Source organism: Pseudorasbora parva, chromosome 8 (genome assembly GCF_024679245.1).
Source record: "Pseudorasbora parva isolate DD20220531a chromosome 8, ASM2467924v1, whole genome shotgun sequence".
Taxonomy (NCBI): Eukaryota; Metazoa; Chordata; class Actinopteri; order Cypriniformes; family Gobionidae; genus Pseudorasbora; species Pseudorasbora parva.
Window position 1 is genome coordinate 39345001 of NC_090179.1, and position 18187 is coordinate 39363187.

An 18187-nucleotide genomic window follows, 5' to 3' on the forward strand; every position below is an offset into this window, starting at 1 on the left:
TTTATACTGTAAACTATTTGACATTATTATTTTTAGATTGTGATCATTTTAGAAAATTATTCCATTAAGTTACATCATGTTTTTCTACTCATTATAGTACGCTGAAGAAAAAAACAGCAACTTAAAAATGTGCTTCATGTGGTAACATCTAAATGAATGGATTTTATTCAAGTAAAGAATTTTATTTAACGTTACTGAATCAACTTAAATATATTAGGTTATGCCAACAAAACTTAATTTAAGGGTAAGATCCGGTAGAAATAGCTTTTATGAAACATTAGCAGGTTACCACTTTTTAAATGTTATTTATTATTTTTCATTTATATATTTTGATATTTTTTAACCAGAATTGTATTAATTATTAAATTGCTAATTTTATTATACTGTTTTTCTCTAAACTTTTCCACCAACCATGCACGGCACTTCCTCGTGGCCCCTGGGTTGAATGGATCTTTACAGGAATATTTCATGTGTGAAGTTGCAGTATTTCAATAAAAAGTACATTAACAGTAAAAAAAAGATATATATATATATATATATATATATATATATATATATATATATATATATATATATATATATATATATATATATATATTGAATTATATATACAATCATAATAGCCAGTGTGACATAATTATTGATTAAATTTAGGATAAGATTAAATATTAAGTAATGTTCTATGATGAAAAAAAATTGTTTAATTAAATCTACATATATATGAGTACAAGAAAAAAAATTTTTTTATACAAATTTCTAAACCATATGATTTCTTAAATGAGAAATTTTGTTTTGATTAAATCTATATTTAGTTGTTTTTGTTTAGATCAAAAATAAAATTTACATTGTACTTTTCAACAAGAAAAATATGTTTTGTTTTTATCAAGTTATCAGGGCAAGTTATTTATTTTGAATTGCAAGTAATAAATAAAATATAGACGTAAACCATTACCCTATACATGTATTTTAATTGGATGAATGAAATTTGTCTTTCATATATGTATATCTGCTTTGTCCAGTGAATATGGGATAACAGTTTTTACAATGTGTAATATGCCATATACTCCATGTGTCTGAATGAAAATAATAACTCATTGTAAATCTAAACCAGGTATGTGCACAAATTAAACAAAGTGGAAATTACTGTTTTCTCGCTATAATTTCCCCACATGTCAAAAATAATACTTTTATGTTCAAATTATGTCTTATAGATCATAATGAAAAATCATTTATTAAAGAACGTCTGACAGAATAAAACCCTTCAAATCTTTTTCTGTTCTGTTTCATATGTTTACAGCATGCTGTATACACACAGCAGACTATATCTGATTCAGTCAGTCTGGTCTCACTTGTTATTCCAGCTTTTCATTAACCTCAACATATTTTATTGGTGAGCCATGTTCATTTTAAGCTTGGAAACTAATTATGTGAATCATTAATGAGAGAAGCTGGGCAGGGACATATGATGATGCTGACATCACAATAATAGCAACTATGGCTGAAAACATACAAGGGGAAGGTGCATGAAGTATTATGGCATGGGGATGAAAATGGCTTGGCTTTGGTGAATATGGCTTGCTACATTACTATTGCTTTATCTCATATGAGGGCAATGATCAGCCATTTTAATCTTATGACCTCTTAAATAAAACGTTTGATGAATTCATGTATATATAATATGCATTATTACATGAGTCTTGCTCAAACGTTTACACACTCCATGCAGAATCTGTGAAAATGTGATTAATTTGAACAAAATAAGAGATCGTACAAAAAGCATGTTGTTGTTTTTTTTATTTAGTCCTGTCCTGAAAACTTTACATAAATATGTTTGCATCATAAGACAAAAAAAAAAAAGCTGAATTTATAAAAATGAACCCATTCAAGAAGTTTACACATGCTTGATTCTTCATACTGTGTGTCGTTCCCTGGATGATCCACGGCTGTTGGGTCTTGTGATGGTTGTTCTCGAGTCTCTTGTTTGTCCTGAGCAGTTAAACTGCCCAACAACTGCCCAAGTCTTCCAGCATCTTCTGCATATTTCAACCCTTTCCAGCAGTGACTGTATGTATGATTCTGAGATCCATCTTTTCACACTGAGGACAACTGAGGGACTCAAACACAACTATTAAAAAAGTTCAGACATTCACTGATGCTCCAGAAGGAAACAAGATGCATTATGAGCCGGGGGTAAGAACTTTATGAATTTGAAGATCAGGGTAAATTGTATTTAATGTCTTCCGGGAAACATGCAAATCTTCTGTTGCTTCTGAAGGACAGAACTAAATGAAAGAAAGTGATATTTAAACAAAATAATTTTTTTGGACATCTTCATCCTGTTCAAAAGTTTTCACCCTTGGCTCCTAATGCATCGTGTTTCCTTCGGAGCATCAGTGAATGTCTGAACCTTTTTACAGTGTTTGAGTCCCTCAATTGTCCTCAGCGTAAAAAGATGGATCTCAAAAATCATACAGTCCCGGCGGGAGAGGGTTCAAATAAGTAAAAGATGCTGGAAAACTGAAGAATATACTGGACCTGGAGGATTTTTCTGAAGATGTTGGGCAGTTTAACTGCTCAGGACAAACAAGAGACTCAAGAACAACCATCACAAGACAAAAAACCAGCCGTGGATCATCCAGGGAACGACACACAGTATTAATAATCAATGTAAACCTTTGAACAGGGTCGTTTTTTAATTTTTTGGACTATTTGTAAACATCTTTTATGTAAAATATCTTGTTCAAGACAAAAAATAAATAAAATAAATAACATATTTTTTTGTGTGACCCCTCTCATTTTGTTAAAATTATTCACATTTTCACAGATTCTGCAAGGGCCGTGCAAACTTTTGAGCAAGACTGTATGTAATTAGCCATTTATGCTATTCCTGGAAAATTGGGGTTCACATCATGTCAGCTGGACGAGTTGGTCTGCTAAAGCCGTAAAAGATTGACCTGTTGTTTCAGACTTGTCATTGTTGTTGTTAATGACTTCATGCACATCTGAAATAAAACCATTATTTTGATTTACTTATTCAAAAGAATTAGTTTTTTTTTTTTTAAACTATTCCAATTCATTAGTTTTGACTGGCAGTTGACAGTTGACATTTTTTTTAATTTATATTACTATTATAATTATTTATATTATTAAATCACTTAACCTTGAGCTTTACACATAACGATGCTTACATTGATCTTAAATGTGAAACATCATTACAGTGTTTTATTCTTTTGGGTGCATTATCACACCCATTATGGGGTTGGTTAAGTTGACCCACCCCCTGCTGTGTGTTTGATATGCGTGCTAAGGGAGCTCTTTTGTGTTCGCAACACATTGAATCTCTTTCGTCATATCAATGGCTTTTGTTGTTGTTTGTTTGAGAAGCGCGCCATCTAGTGTACAACAAGACGCAAACATGCGTCATTTTCAAAACACATTATTTATGCCCACATATTATGATATATACCGTATAATCACATATCACACCACAAATCATATCACACATAAAGCAATGTATAAATCGTTTTTTCTTTTCACTAGGCTAAGCATATTGCCTAGTGAAAAGCCTATTTATACATTGCTATATTTGAGAGACTAAAAATGAGAGACATTTTTATAAATATTTTAAGAGTAAACCGTGTTTACGCCGTGTTTATTTTCATCTGTAATCCATGTTATATTTTATTGTAGTTTTCCCCCTTCATTGCTATTATTTAATTATTTAATTTATGTATTTTTATTAGCCTATATATTGTTATTAATGCTTTGGCTTTAATAAAAAATATTTATTTCACCATGCCAGTAAAACTGTTTGAATCTGAGAAAATAAGAGCACTAGAGAGAGAAAGAGAGAGAGAGAGAGAGAGAGAGAGAGAGAGAGAGAGAGAGAGAGAGAGAGAGAGAGAGCAAGCGCGTCTGACCAATTCATATCCTCGCACTAAACCATCAAAATTGAAAACTTAAAGGGATAGTTCACCGAAAAATGTTTAATTCTTTCCTTATTTACTCTCCCTCGAGTGAGTTACCTGTATGAGTTACATTTTGAAGAATGTCGGTAATGGGTCCTATGTGAACTAAACAGTTGATGGACTTATATATTGTCTGGACTTCCAATAGGAAAAAAAAATACTATATAAGTCAGTGGGGTCCATCAACTGTTTAGTTCCTATCTATATTATTCAAAATATCTTTTGTTTTCAGCAGAAGAAATAAATGCAGGTTTGGACGTGATGGTGAGTAAATGATGACAGAATTATAATTTTTGGGTGAACTACTTTTAAATTTAATTTATGGACATTTAAGTTTAATTTTAACCTTCAATAAATGTACATTTTAGGTCAAATCAAAGAAGTGCCTTTTAGCTGACCACCAGCAGCAGTGATAAATTCATTGAAGTGACGAAAAACGAGTGGAAATTCTGCGCATGCGTCCCTGCTGCCAACTTCAACAATGCTGATAGTAGGCCTGCCCTATTTTCTCCATATAAGATTGTCAGTCTCACGACATACTCGAACCAAGCCCATATGGGAGAACTGTTACCATATCACTAATGGCATTTTAATCCATGACATTGGTCTGTATGAATTATAGCAGATTATTGTATGCTCTTTATGGGTTTATGTGGATTAACGATCGTTAATCGCTTGTTGTTTTGACCAAGCAATACAACAACATGCACATTTTTTTCTTTAATTTCCAGTCATGAATTGTTTTGACCAATAATTGCTTTGTTTACATTTTAATTTTAGCTGAAACGCGTAATGTGCTGTTTAATGGTGGTTCCCATGCATGGCTTTGTAGAAAAATACAGAAGATTATTTTCGAAAATAAACCTAATTGGAGAGAAACGCGTCTTCATGTTGTTTAAAAAAGTGGACAGACTGCTGATAAAACTAAAATAATTCAAATAAAGAGGAAAGGCACACCACACTCAAAAATATGACTGATCACTGTACTCTTCACTGGTACAATGTTATAAATAATATTTAATGTCCCTAACTATTGCGCATGCGTCTTTTCTTTGGCTAGCGCTCAGTACCAAGGACAGCGGCGGCCGAAGACACGCGCACTGTGACCGAGGGTCGATGTGACGTCAAAGCACGCGAATCACAGTGTAACTCCGTGCATAATGTCACTCATAGTACTGTAAAAAAGAACAAAGGCTGAAATATCTGATCCTGCGTCATTTATTATATGTGATTTAATATATGTACACTGTAAAATAATTTTTCTTCCTATAGCCAAAATATCAAATTACAAGTCTTTCATATGTAGCAACATGCAGAGTACCCTAAAATTAACTGAAATGTTTTATCTTTGATTTCTTTTCCATGGTGCCCACACAGCAACATATACAGACTCATCAAACATTAGCTAAAAAACACGTTGGATGAAAAAATTATATTTTTTAGAAGACAAACTGGTACAAGTAGACTCCGTTTTTAGGTAAACAAAACCTAATTCGTTCTAAAGTGTATTTGCGTTGAGATTGGTTGGTTGTTTTTTTCAGTATTGATTATAGCGGAATGAAATTTCTGGTGCAATAAATAAGTCGTGCAATACATAAATAGTCCCTCTTGATTTCTTTCACAGGTAAATTTGAATAATCTCATACAAAATACAGTTATCTTTCATGACTAGATAACATGATTGGATCACTAAATTATCCACTTAAATATGATAAAAATAATTGAAAGATTAAAGATAACTGCAATTGCATAGTACCTTAAAATCAGTCTTCAGTCATGTGCAACTAAAATAAAAAACACAATTTCATCCCTATCAATTACAGTCACAACAGTCAAAATGATAAATGGTATGATTAAGAAAACATAAATCCCAAAAACCAAGCAGTGTTTTCATCAGTAGTTATGATTTTTTTTTTTTTTTTTACAATAAACACTCTCGTGACCCCTGCAATTTACAATTCTAAAAGATATTTCTCAGAGATGGTTGCACTATATATTCAAACGATAACATATATCAATTCCAGGAAATATATATATAGTGGCCCAAAAAGTATTTGGACATTTTTAGATACACAAAATGTATGAATTTCATTTCATTTTTTCTTGACAGTTGACTTTTCAATGACTTTGAACCAACTGGTCCGGAGGGGATTCATTTGTGAAATTCTACGCAAACATTTGCAATGTAGAAATTCCACATTAGTTATTGTCCTAATTTTGAACAGTATATCTATTATGGACCATTTCAAATCTCATAATGTTTTGCTTAAAAAAGTGTGCTTTTGTAATCTTTCAGTGTTTAAAAAAAAAAAAAGTTGCCAGCCACCACCAGAGTTTTGCTCATTTTCACATAAAAGTCATGGCCCCTCAGAATATTTTGTTGTAAGTATATCAAGCAATGTTTTAAAAGAAAGAACAAAGCCTCTGCTTTTGAAAAAAATAAAAATAAAAATAAAAAATCTGCATGCATGCTTTTTTTTTCATCAACACTTTCATATGTTGCACAAAAGCAACATATTGAGCAAAAAGCTGAAAACAACGTGTTTTTGTCAAAGGCTATGTCTGGATGGGATTCAGAACGATGATCAAAACACAGATGGAGTAGATAGAGTCCATCCACCCTTAATGTTTGCACAGTCCTATAGTTTGTCTTGGGTCGACCTTTCACTCGGTAAAATTAGGCCGTTTTGATTTATATGCTGTTTATTGTTGATAATTACATTATTTTTCATATGCATATGATTACATATGAGGGGCTGTCAACAAAAGTAGTCCAAATGGCCAGCCAAAGACTTTTCTCCATTGGGCTGCCATTTTTTTCCTGGAATCCGTACACCTGTGTGGTGTTTTGAGGGTGTTGGAACGTCTTATTTACGTGGGTGGAAATCAACCCGTGAAGCCTTTTTTTACCTGCACCAACAACTTAAAAATAGCCCAATTCCATGGGAAAAATACGGACTTGGCAACACTTGCTTGTTTCTGCTTTCTCTTTGTCTGTGTTTTAACCTAAACTGTACTCGTTCAGATGCGCAATAACACCCCCTGCCTTATAACGGAGATACCACGGAAAGTCGTAAAAACCTGTCAAGCGTTTTCTCATAAAAGATGAGATAACTCGTCAATAGTGGGGAAAGGGTTATTAATAAATGCCACTTGGTTTGATATTTTGTTATATAACGCAAAGACATTCATACATTTTTAAGTGTGGCTAAAGTGCCAAAATATTTCGGTGCCACTGCATTTCACACAAGCCTTTGCAATGTTAGTTGTGCAAAAACAGTTGTAGTGACTCCAACTGTAGTGTCATTTTCTCATAGATCCTGCAATCATGAGCATCTGTAAGAAAGATGTTCCTATTGATCTCCTTATGGCATGACAGTGGCACATGCAAACATTTTAGAAACAAGTGCTGTGCTGTCTGCATTGTTCCAGTGCTGCGTGAGTGCTGGGCGACTCGAGCATCCATTTCAGATGGATTACAGCATTTCATCCTGGCTTTCCCTGGCTGGAGTCCGTCTGCGCCGGAACCGCATGCTGGAGAAGATGGACGAGGCGGTGAGGGCGACGCGGCTCAGGCCTACATTTAGACAGTGTACTTCTGATGTCACTGGCACCTCAGCGAAGAGAGCCCTGTCACGGGACACCCGCATGATGCTGTCGCTGTTCTCAATGTCTTTCACTATATTCAAGATCTCCTGTCTCTCTGTTTGTCGGGTCATCCCACGGATATTGAGTATGGCAGAGACGTGCTTCCTCCTGCAAAATACAAGAAATATTTATTCACTCATTAAGTCGGCTGAAGAGAGCCATGCTATTTAAACTTAGAGTCAAATTTTAGTCTTAGAAGAATAAAAACTATAACTCCTACAGCTTTAAAGCTGCACTATGTAATTTTCCGTCCGCTAGAGGGCGCCTATTCAAAACAAAGGCGTAGTTTGATGACGCTGAGCACAGAATCTTGGGACATGTGGTCTTCACCTCACCGCCAGTGGAAAAGAATCAGGACAGGACTCGTGTTCATGGATGAGATTATTAACGTTACTGTAGTATGAAGCAGAGCAGGACCGAGTGTTGAGGAGCTGAGCAAGGCCACTGCAGTGATTGTTAATGAGATGAACAACACACGCCTCCTGAGCAACGGGACTGGTGTGGTCAGAGTGAGATGACAATGGCACATGCAAAGTTTGGTGTCAATATGCCAAAGGATTACAGCCTCAGAGTCATTTTGGCATCAACTTTGTTGCAGTATCATACGAAAACGTTTCGTCAATCGACAAAAAAAATCCATAACTTTTTGTTTGCACGGCCTGAAGATGATAAGATTTGATTTTGGTGAAAATCGGACAAACGTCTTGAAGGAGTTCGAGAAAGTAGCTTTTTAAATAGAATAAAAATGGCAGACAGGAAGTTCGGCCAAATATGGCAAAATTGGTATCTAAGTTCTCCGCATGACCCATAGAATCTATACGTTATTTCATTATAATACGTTAACTTAATCAAAAGTCATGGTTGTCATAACACACCAAGGTGTGTTAAGAATAAGCTAAAACATTTCGTAGATGTAGCCTCACGTTTATTTTGCGCGTTATTTGAGAATGGTATTAGCCTGGATGCCAGCCGAACTCAGCCCCACTCACAACATTTGAGGATGGGCGTTTCGGTCTGGCCTCGCTCCATAGAGGAGTAATTATCTCAGAACAGAAACTGTTTGGACCAATGAAATCATCATGGCAGACTTTAGACGATGACGGACAGATGATCAACAGTAATGTAATCATGCACGTCATCAAAGGGGCTTGGATTATATTTGTTCAAATCTTAAACGGAGAGCTTGTTTGTATCTGCATTCACCTTCACTATTTCTCTCAGAAATGATGTTGGGTAAGTACTCTGTGTATCATTAAATTCTTCTCTTTTTTTACAACACCGGGAAAGATGGTTTATTCCAGCGTGCGTGCAGACAGGGTTTCCAAGTTTTTACAACAAAACCCGCCAACTACTACCCTAAACAATAGCTTTTTGTTCAGCTGGGAAACAACCCGCTGAAAAAAAAACCCTGACTTGGCAACCATTGCAGTTGAGCTCTGTTGACATTTGACAACTAACGTAATGTAAAGTTTCAGACTCATATTCTGACTAGAATTGAGTATGACCACGTCAGGCTAGAACGGTATGACAAATCGACTTGAATTCCATAACTTTTGTCGGCATGGGATGAAGATGAAGCAACGGCCTAGGAGGAGTTAGAAAAAGTAGGTTTTTTCGGAAAATTCTAAATGGTGCAATCAAATGATCTTTAGCCAAGGAATAAGAGGATCTGGCCCTTACGGTTCAAAAGTTATTAGCACAAACGTAAGTGAATATTTCGACAGTTTGTGGCGCTAGATCGATTGAGTTAGAGACTCCAAACTTGCTATCTCTATCTGTGTGTCAAATATGATAACTCTCTCACAAGCGGTTCTATGGGCTGCCATAGATTCCCAGAATGCCAACAGATACAATAGGTGCCTCCGGATATAAATATAATGTAATGTAATGGGAATTACATTAATGTCTGTGGCATTGCTTAAAAAAGAAAAAAAAAACAGGGTGCAAAAAATCCTCATTTAACCTTCCCAGTTCATGGCTCCTGTTCATTTAAAGTTTTTCCCAGATCATAAAATGTGCGAGGATACGAATGATATATGAGAGAGATTCCAAATGTTCATCAGTTTAAAACCCAATGGGGTTGCTAATGCTAAACAATGGAGGCCGCAGCACATCTAGGCCATGTATCTGAAGTTCCAAGCTTTATTTAGCGCACATTCCACAAAAGAGAGCTTCCTCTGGATCGGCAGAACTCTTGATTAGGCAACTGCCCTCTCTAGGTTAAACCATGGAGCTGTGGGTCAGGCCCTGGCAGGATGCCTGCGTTTTTGCTTTGTCTTTGTGAGGATCCAGAGCTGGACAACTGTACACGTTTCACGCGAATCTAGGATAACCAAACAGTCTCCCATAAAAACCAGGAAACCGCAAAGGTCTTGTTTGCTTTTACAAGCCCCCCTTTCGCTGTCAAACAGAATGAGCATGTTTTGTCAGATGACCTGCGCTCTCTGCTTTTTGACCCCGATCATATCAGGGGCTAGTAGTCGTCCCGGCGTAGCGGCACTCCGCCTCTCAAGACACTCACCGTATGTCAGGGAATTCCCGTACCAGCACGCCAACTTCCATTTGGATGGAGGGAATGTCCTCCAAGAGAATGATCTCCGATAGGTGAGGGATAGCGCTGTCGAGCCATGAGGCGGAGGATTCCTAGATGGGGGAAAACAATCAAGATAACATCAGATCCGTCAAAATAAGATCCTTCATATCAGCCACTGGAACGTGTAGATGAACGCTCGGGTTAAACACAACTGCCCGGTACTCAAAACAACACTCACATAAATGGGCTATATTTTCCAAAAGTACAATGACTTCTGACAGACAGCCAAAGATCACAGGGCCCAAACAACGCCGACGTACAATCAGAAAAGGCTATTTTTACCCTCGTGTCTGGAAAAAACGAAAACCTAGGGGATTAAGTATAGGAGCACATGTTGTTCCGATTGAGAGTAGATATCTGTGTGCCCATTACACCAAAGCAGTTCTTCCTGACTCTCAGTTTGACCTTAAAGGCAAGTCATGACTTCAAAGGCCCAGGCCTGGACGTTCTTCCATAAACAAGGGCATCCTGTTGTCCAGCGAGGTGACAAACGGATGTTTTAACTGGAGCAAGGGGCGGACGCTGTGGCGGGGAAAGGAGCGTTTGGGTTGGGTCATAGAGATGCCCTTTGGAGCCAAGGGCCTGTTTGGCCATCTGCCTCTCCAGAAATGCCCATTCTTCATTCGTCTCTTTTGTTTGAAAGTTGTCGGCCGTAGATGATTTTGGTGTGATTAAAAGGTACTTAGCAACTAGCTAAAAACAGGACATGACATTTTGCCAAGAGTGATGATTCTGGGAATGAAGATTTCATAAAATGTTTAAAAATAATACATATCAAATAAAATTATTAAAGTGCCCCTATTATGTTTTTTTGGAATATTCCCTTTCATGCAGTGTTATAGCTGTTTGTGAATGTAAACGCTGAAAGTGCACAATAAATAAAGTTATCGTCTCCCAAAAGAAAGAATCGACTCTGAGCCGCCTTAGCGAGTCGATTTGTGTTACTGCATGACGGTTCTACCTCACTAGAAAGTATATTTTCGATAATACCTGCCTATGTTGTGTGTTGTCTGCCCATGAACAATTTGTCCTGCCTCAAACGCCATTTTACTCTGACGACTGCTTCTCAAATAATCTCGGAGATCAACGTGAAACACTTGCTCTTGAAAGATGGGTCAGTTCAAGTTTATTTGGACCAGCTTGCTCCTCAGAATCACAACCTGTAAGTATGAATAATTATTGATGTTTATATTTTATACCCGATGTTTAAAATACATTGTTTTATGTTTTATATTGTGTAAGTTTCTGGCTAACTCATGTTATTACTGTCTTACTGAAATACCTCTGCTCATCAGCTGTGGGCGTAAGCGGTAGACCAATCACAAAAGACTGGGCCATCTGACCAATCAGAGCAGAGTAGCTCACGGAAAGGAGGGACTTGTGGCGATGTGTGATGTATTTTATGAGAAAATAAAAGGGTTTTTTTGAACTTTGATGAATGTAAACCTGTTTTAGGAGACCTCCAAAGCAAAATTATGAACCGTTAAAATATCATAATAGGGCACTTTAATAAAAGTACAACGAATGAATCTCCAAATGTCCTAAATGTCCAGTAAGGTCTAGATTTGCCATGTTACAGTAATGTCTGGTTCGCTATCTTTCTGGGGACTCCATAGACATTATGATTTTTATACTGTACAAACCGTATATTGTCTCCCCTTACACAGACCCAACCCCTAAACATATCCGTTACAGAAAACATTCTGTATTTTTACATTTTCGGAGGAACTCATTCTGTATGATTTATAAGCTGTTGAACCCATATAATAAGCTGGTGACCTTAATTTATGTCCCCACAGTGACACGAGTTCCCATGAGTCAGTGGTCACACACACGCACACACACACACACACACACACACACACACACACACACACACACACACACACACACACACACACACACACACACACACACACACACACACACACACACACACACACACACACACACGCACACGCACACACACACGCACACACACACACACACACACATGCACACACACACACGCACACACACAGTACGTGCATTCACAAATTCAAGGCAGCATTTTAAAACTGTCAATATAAATCACCATACATGTGATGTATTTGCTTGTTTTCACTTCAAGAATGACCTCACTGCTGCTGACATGATCATATCGCTATAGCACTCCTTACACACGTGAGTTATTGCAGGCACATCATATCAGCAAGGCATATCGGCATAATTTCTTCATATCTGCCGATGCCTAAGCATTTATGTTTATTTAATATATATATACATATATTAGGGATGCCACAATACTCAATATAATATTGAACCGTTCGGTCCGGCATTTACGGTTCAATACCCACGGGTGAATTTAATTCATGGTTTTCCGCGGTTTCGCATTTAATTCATTATTTCCATTTCTCTCTGAAATATTTCTCTCAGTTTATTTCAGCTCTTTTTGAGTGTGCCTGTAAGTCTATGAGCTGATATGAGCAAATATCCAATCATATGCACTTAAGTTAAGGGTGTTTACCCACGTTTCAAAACCTTGCTGGTTAAACATTTCATTCGTGCATTACTTATGCACTGTTTTGCATTGAGCGCGCGCACTAAACGTCTGTCAAACACACGTGATTACTGGACAGTCTTACTGCGCTAATACTGTCAAATACACACACGGTTAACGTTTATGTACACAGTCGGTTATGTCTAAAGTGAAAGTAAAATCACGTGTATATGAGATGGTACCAGGTCTTCAATTGACAGCAGCGCAGCCTAGTCCTTAAAGGGACAGTTCATCTCTAAAATTACGTTAATAAAAAAGAAACAAAAGACCTTTAATACAGTAGCTTTTAATCAATGTTGTATATCGAAGACTATGTCGTTTTAATTTTAGCCTACATTTATTCATTAAATTTCATACTTAAATGCTACTGTACATCTCTGAGCTGCCAATGTAAATCTTTACAAATATATTTATTTTATATTATACAATACACTAGGAATGTGTACATGGGTTTTTAAGTAAAGTTTTAAGTTTAAGTAAGGGTTTTCAAGAGTTTTAAGTAAAATAAAGAAAGAGTATTGCAATACAAACATTTTCTCCTTAACCTTTTTCTCATCCTGCCGCCTAAGAATAGAATAGCAACAAAAAAAAAAACTAACCGAATCGAAAAACCGTGGTTAAAAACCGAGGTATGTATTGAACCGTGGACTAACTGTTTTGTTGCATCCCTAATATGCATTGTAATGCATTGTCATTGTAAATTTGTTTTGGGACTGGGACTACACACACACACACACACACACACACACACACACACACACACACACACACACACACACACACACACACACACATAGTGTTTCCATGTTTTATGGGGACTCTCCATAGGCGTGATGGTTTTCATACTGTACAAACTGTACATCCTATCCCCCTACAATGCCCCTGCCCCTAAACCTACCCATCACAGGAAACATTCTGCATTTTTACTTTCTCAAAAAAACTCCTTCTGTATAATTATAAGATCTTTTCCTCATGGGGACCAAAAAATGTCCCCACAAGGACAAGGATTTCGGATAAACTTTTACTTTGCTCATCCAGCTAAGTGACTCACCAAATCTTTGAAGAGAGCTTTTAGGTGCTTTCCTTCATCACGAAGGCGGCCTGCCATTCTCTTCCTCATTTTAAGAGATGTGCAAATGATTCTGCCCCTCATGATGGCCCGCACATATTCAGTCATCACGCGCCGGTGCACCTCCACCACCAGGACCTTAGAGGACAAAGTCATAAATAAAACCCCAACATGAACATACATCAAATAAATGGGGTCTTTTTTTCAGCCTGAAGGTTTGGGATAATAACCAGCTGACTGTACATTACCCACCCTATTGTATGGCTACACAAACAAATACATAATTAGACAAAAAAAATGTAGAGTCGAAATTATTTTAGTATGTAAAAATAAAAAGTTGAGACAGCTATACACCGTGATTTTGTGGTCAAATATTTTGGAAAATGACTATTAAAAAAGTGTCTAACAAAGCAGTCAAAAAGCATTTACATATATCTGGCAGATGTAAAAAAAAATGGCATTAATATCATCTTAGTTTACCTCGTAAGGTGGAATGTCCATCCTGCGAAACTTCTTGAAGTGTTCTTTTATGAGTGCCTCAATTTGCTCAAAAGGCTCAGTGTTGCTCAACCATTTCCGTTTAATCAGCTTATCAAAGTAGGGCTATGTGAGATGAGACAGAAAGCACTGGATTAGAAATGACATACTCAGTACACACTGGAATGCACTATATTTGCCTTCATCAGGATGTGAGGGCTTTCATATTTAGAGTCAAGAGAGTACAGCTAACTTCCTGTTAGAGCACCATCTTGGTAAAAAAGGATGCAGCAAAACTATGTGGCCCATGAGGGCTGGTAATGCCAGTCTGTTCAGCAAACACTGAATACTGTTCGGCGTCAGGCCAAAAACATCTAATTCACTAGTGTTTTTCACATAGTGCTGCTATTTTAGTGTCACAGAGACAGAGTAGCCGAGCAAAACAACATCCTTGAGAACAACCCATTGGGGAAATGCTGATAAGATATTCTTTATATTCTTGGACAGAGGTACACGATGAACATAAGGTATTTCCAGATATGTGCGTGTGTGCGCCACAAACATGTCTATGTGAGGAAGTGTGGGGTGATCTGTGGCAGCCTCACCCTGATATGTTCAAAAAGCCTGTCGTTCAGCACTCTCACACTCAAGTTGACTATCCTGTCCAGAGCGGTGTTGGCTCTGCGAACCGAGTCCTCGCTGGTTGAGGGGTCACACTGGCTGCAACGCTCCACAAAGCTCCTAAACACACCAAGTTATATGAACTGGTTACATGCCATCTGGATAACGTAATCAGATTCCAAAAATGATGTACTTGAAATTCAAATATTAAAATATATTACGCTTTAATGTAAAACTTATTTTGTATACTTTTTTTTATTGATTACATGTTATTCTCACTATGGCAGTAAATGATTCATTCATTGATTCTCCCTACTACTTCCTTTTTTAATGATAATTTTCCTTTCTAAAAAAGCCTACTGCCACTTATATACGTTCAGAAGGTCTTCCAGGTTTATGGAATTGCACACACAGACCATTTGATCACATCTTTCCATTTAAAGGTGCACTATGGAACTTTCCGTCCACTGGAGGGCGCCTATTCTAAACAAATGCGTAGTTTGATGGCGCAAAGTTTGAGCGCAGCATCTGTGGTCTTCACCTCACAGCCGGTGGAAAATAGGACTCGGGCAGAAATTACGTTCATGGATGCGGTTATTAACGTTACTGTAGTGTAAAGCAGAGCAGGACCGAGTGTTGTGGAGCTGAGCACGGCCGCTGGAGCGATTGTTAAACAAATACTCGCCTCGCGAATACCGGGACTTTTATTATGACGGGACGGGACACAGTCACCGGGCGCCTGCACTGATCCGCTCTTCCGGTTATGATCATGAGGTAATGTAGCTCTGTTCATCATATTAGATACATTTAAGTGTGTTCAAAACGATGTTATGACGTTACTCCATGCGTTCACTTGTTCACACTGCTAAGAGTAAAGCGCTCCTGCCAAATAAAACCCGAAAACGAGGGTAACGCAGATATGACGCAATTGACAGGCAACTTCCTCAAACCCTGTGCTGAAACGTCCCGGTCCTTAGTTAAAATAGCAATTTTCTATTATATATATTGTAAGTATATATATTGGATATTGTAGGTACTCAAGTGAACAAAATATATAACACTGGCCTAGTGGTTTTTAGATATTTTACTGCAAAAAGACTACATACTGCACCTTTAAACAGGGTTTTTCTCAACATTGCAAATCTAATCAACTCTTGACAAAGATTTTATTATTTGAATTATCAGTCACTGATTAATTTACGCACATATTAGTGTCTTTGGAAGGTTTTGGTCTTTCAAACACATCAAAATGTACAAACTCAAGTCATTTCATATTTGAATGCAATGCAGGGATTCTCTAACTGAGGTGAGGTCAGCTGAATCTCTTTGACCTGATATATTTACTTGAAGAACCCCCTGAGATTTTAGGTTAGGTCAATAATTAGGTCAATAATAATAATAACAATAACGGTAGTAATAGTAATAGTAATAATAATTAAACATTTAATTCATGGTTCTCTGATGTCAGTTAATGGTCAAATGACATGCAGGTAAACAAATAAAATCAAGCGTAGCGTCAGTTCTGGTCACGTCAGTGAAACTCGCAGCAGCTGACTGTCATCTGATCACGTCTACCTATAGGGATACGAGACGAGGTCTATCACAGCATATATATACAGTATATAAGCTCCTGCAGTATTATCGCGTTTCTCCAGAGCTCATTACCCTCCTCCATCCCCAGCTCCTCCTCTCGTCAGTCAGGATTTGGTATTCTAATTCCCCTAAATCCTAAATTCCCGAATAATTTTGTACATTAAATATTGACATTAATGCTATATGCGATACATCATGTTGGTTCTGTTCTGTTTACCCTAAGGGGGTTTATCACAGCTCTCGCTGCTCTTATCTATGCTAGGCTTAATGGATGCTCAGGGAGTTCTTGCAGAGAACTGAACCATACCGGCAATCCAAACTATACGCTAATAGTCAATCATCTTTGACAATAGTCTTTCTGACAAAAATATATTTTTTTATCGATTTTAATAAGCGTTTTATTTTGATTGTTTTTACTTTAAATTATTTATTTTTATGATTTAATTACTCAATAGTTTTTAATTAAGCTCACAAACCCCAGTCTTGGAAACCCTGATGTAATGTGATATTTAACATTCATTCCTCCCTCACACTTTGTAACAAATCCTTCCCTCATGGGTCAAAATGACCCGAAGCCCTAAAATTATTGTTACTTTTGTTTTTTTGTCCAGAAAGTGTTATTAAAAAAACAAAAAAACAATTGTTCAAATTACTAGATTTTTTCAATAAATAATAATTTAACCCGATTCTTCCCATTCTTTCAACTTAAATTCAAAATAACACAATTTTATGCATGACCCATTTAATTCATAATATAATCATTACAAAAAAGACATTAAAGACATTACAAAATCACTGGTGAAGTTTTAGCATTTGTTTAGTTTGAATGGAGCATTTCTAGGAATTTGTTTGGAGTTTTGGGTCAAAATGACCCGAGGGAAGATCAACTTTATGTTGTTGATAGCAAAGAATCGAATATATTCTCTTTCTCTTTGTATTTATGTATTAGCCTGACAAGCCAGACCCACATCAAGATGTTTGGTCTGGAAACTCACCATAGACAGCTCAATCCGAGGGGCGGGATAAACGGTTGTCTTTTAAACTCCCTCTGCACGCGATAGGATAGCGCCACAAACAACAAGAGCAACGTGAAGCGGAGCTCGTTGATAGATTAAACATTTGCCTTATCCGGTCGGCAAAACTCTGAACACATCTTCCTTTCTTAAGAATGACTTCAGTGCCGTTCTATGTTCTTTTCTCAGAGAAAAGCTTAACTCCAAGTCTTCCAGAGTCGCTGTCAAAGCTGATTCGAACAGTTTCTGTGTTTACTAGTAACGCAACTCAACTCTGCGGTCATTATGGCCCCGCCCACCGACTCTATACACGATGTGATTGGCCCGCCCAGAGTTTGGTTTTTACAGCTCAGAACTGTATTGAGAGTTGCTAGACGACACTCACGGCAGATTTGATTTTCTAGGCTATTTATGTATCAATATGGTACGATATTATCCTTTTCAAATCAATGTGATAAACGAGTTAGGTCAAAAGTAATCTAAAAATAATCAAAAAGCAGCCAGATTACAATTGCCTTAAATGTGTAATGTAATGGATTACGTTACTAACAACATTTTTTATTGTGTTTTGGAATTAGTAACTGACTACAATTTGTGAGTAATCAACCCAGCACTTTAAACACATTAAAACAAACAAAAGATCATGTATAAATGAAGGATTTCGAG

At 37.0% G+C, this 18187-nt stretch overlaps 1 protein-coding gene across 2 annotated transcripts in view; it reads right to left on the reverse strand.

Annotated features, from left to right (window-relative positions):
* Positions 1–5170: 5170 nt before the first annotated feature.
* The window catches only part of exoc3l2b (exocyst complex component 3-like 2b), a 61212-nt gene continuing 48195 nt past the window's right edge, over positions 5171–18187 (reverse strand). For both annotated transcript variants that reach the window (XM_067451212.1, XM_067451211.1), the window contains exons 9-13: positions 14900–15035; positions 14298–14420; positions 13800–13955; positions 10138–10259; positions 5171–7724 (exon numbers count right to left, since the gene is read on the reverse strand). In XM_067451212.1, coding sequence (XP_067307313.1) covers positions 7445–7724; positions 10138–10259; positions 13800–13955; positions 14298–14420; positions 14900–15035 — 817 coding nt within the window. In that variant the 3' untranslated portion in view covers positions 5171–7444. The remainder of the gene's footprint in view (positions 7725–10137; positions 10260–13799; positions 13956–14297; positions 14421–14899; positions 15036–18187) is intronic.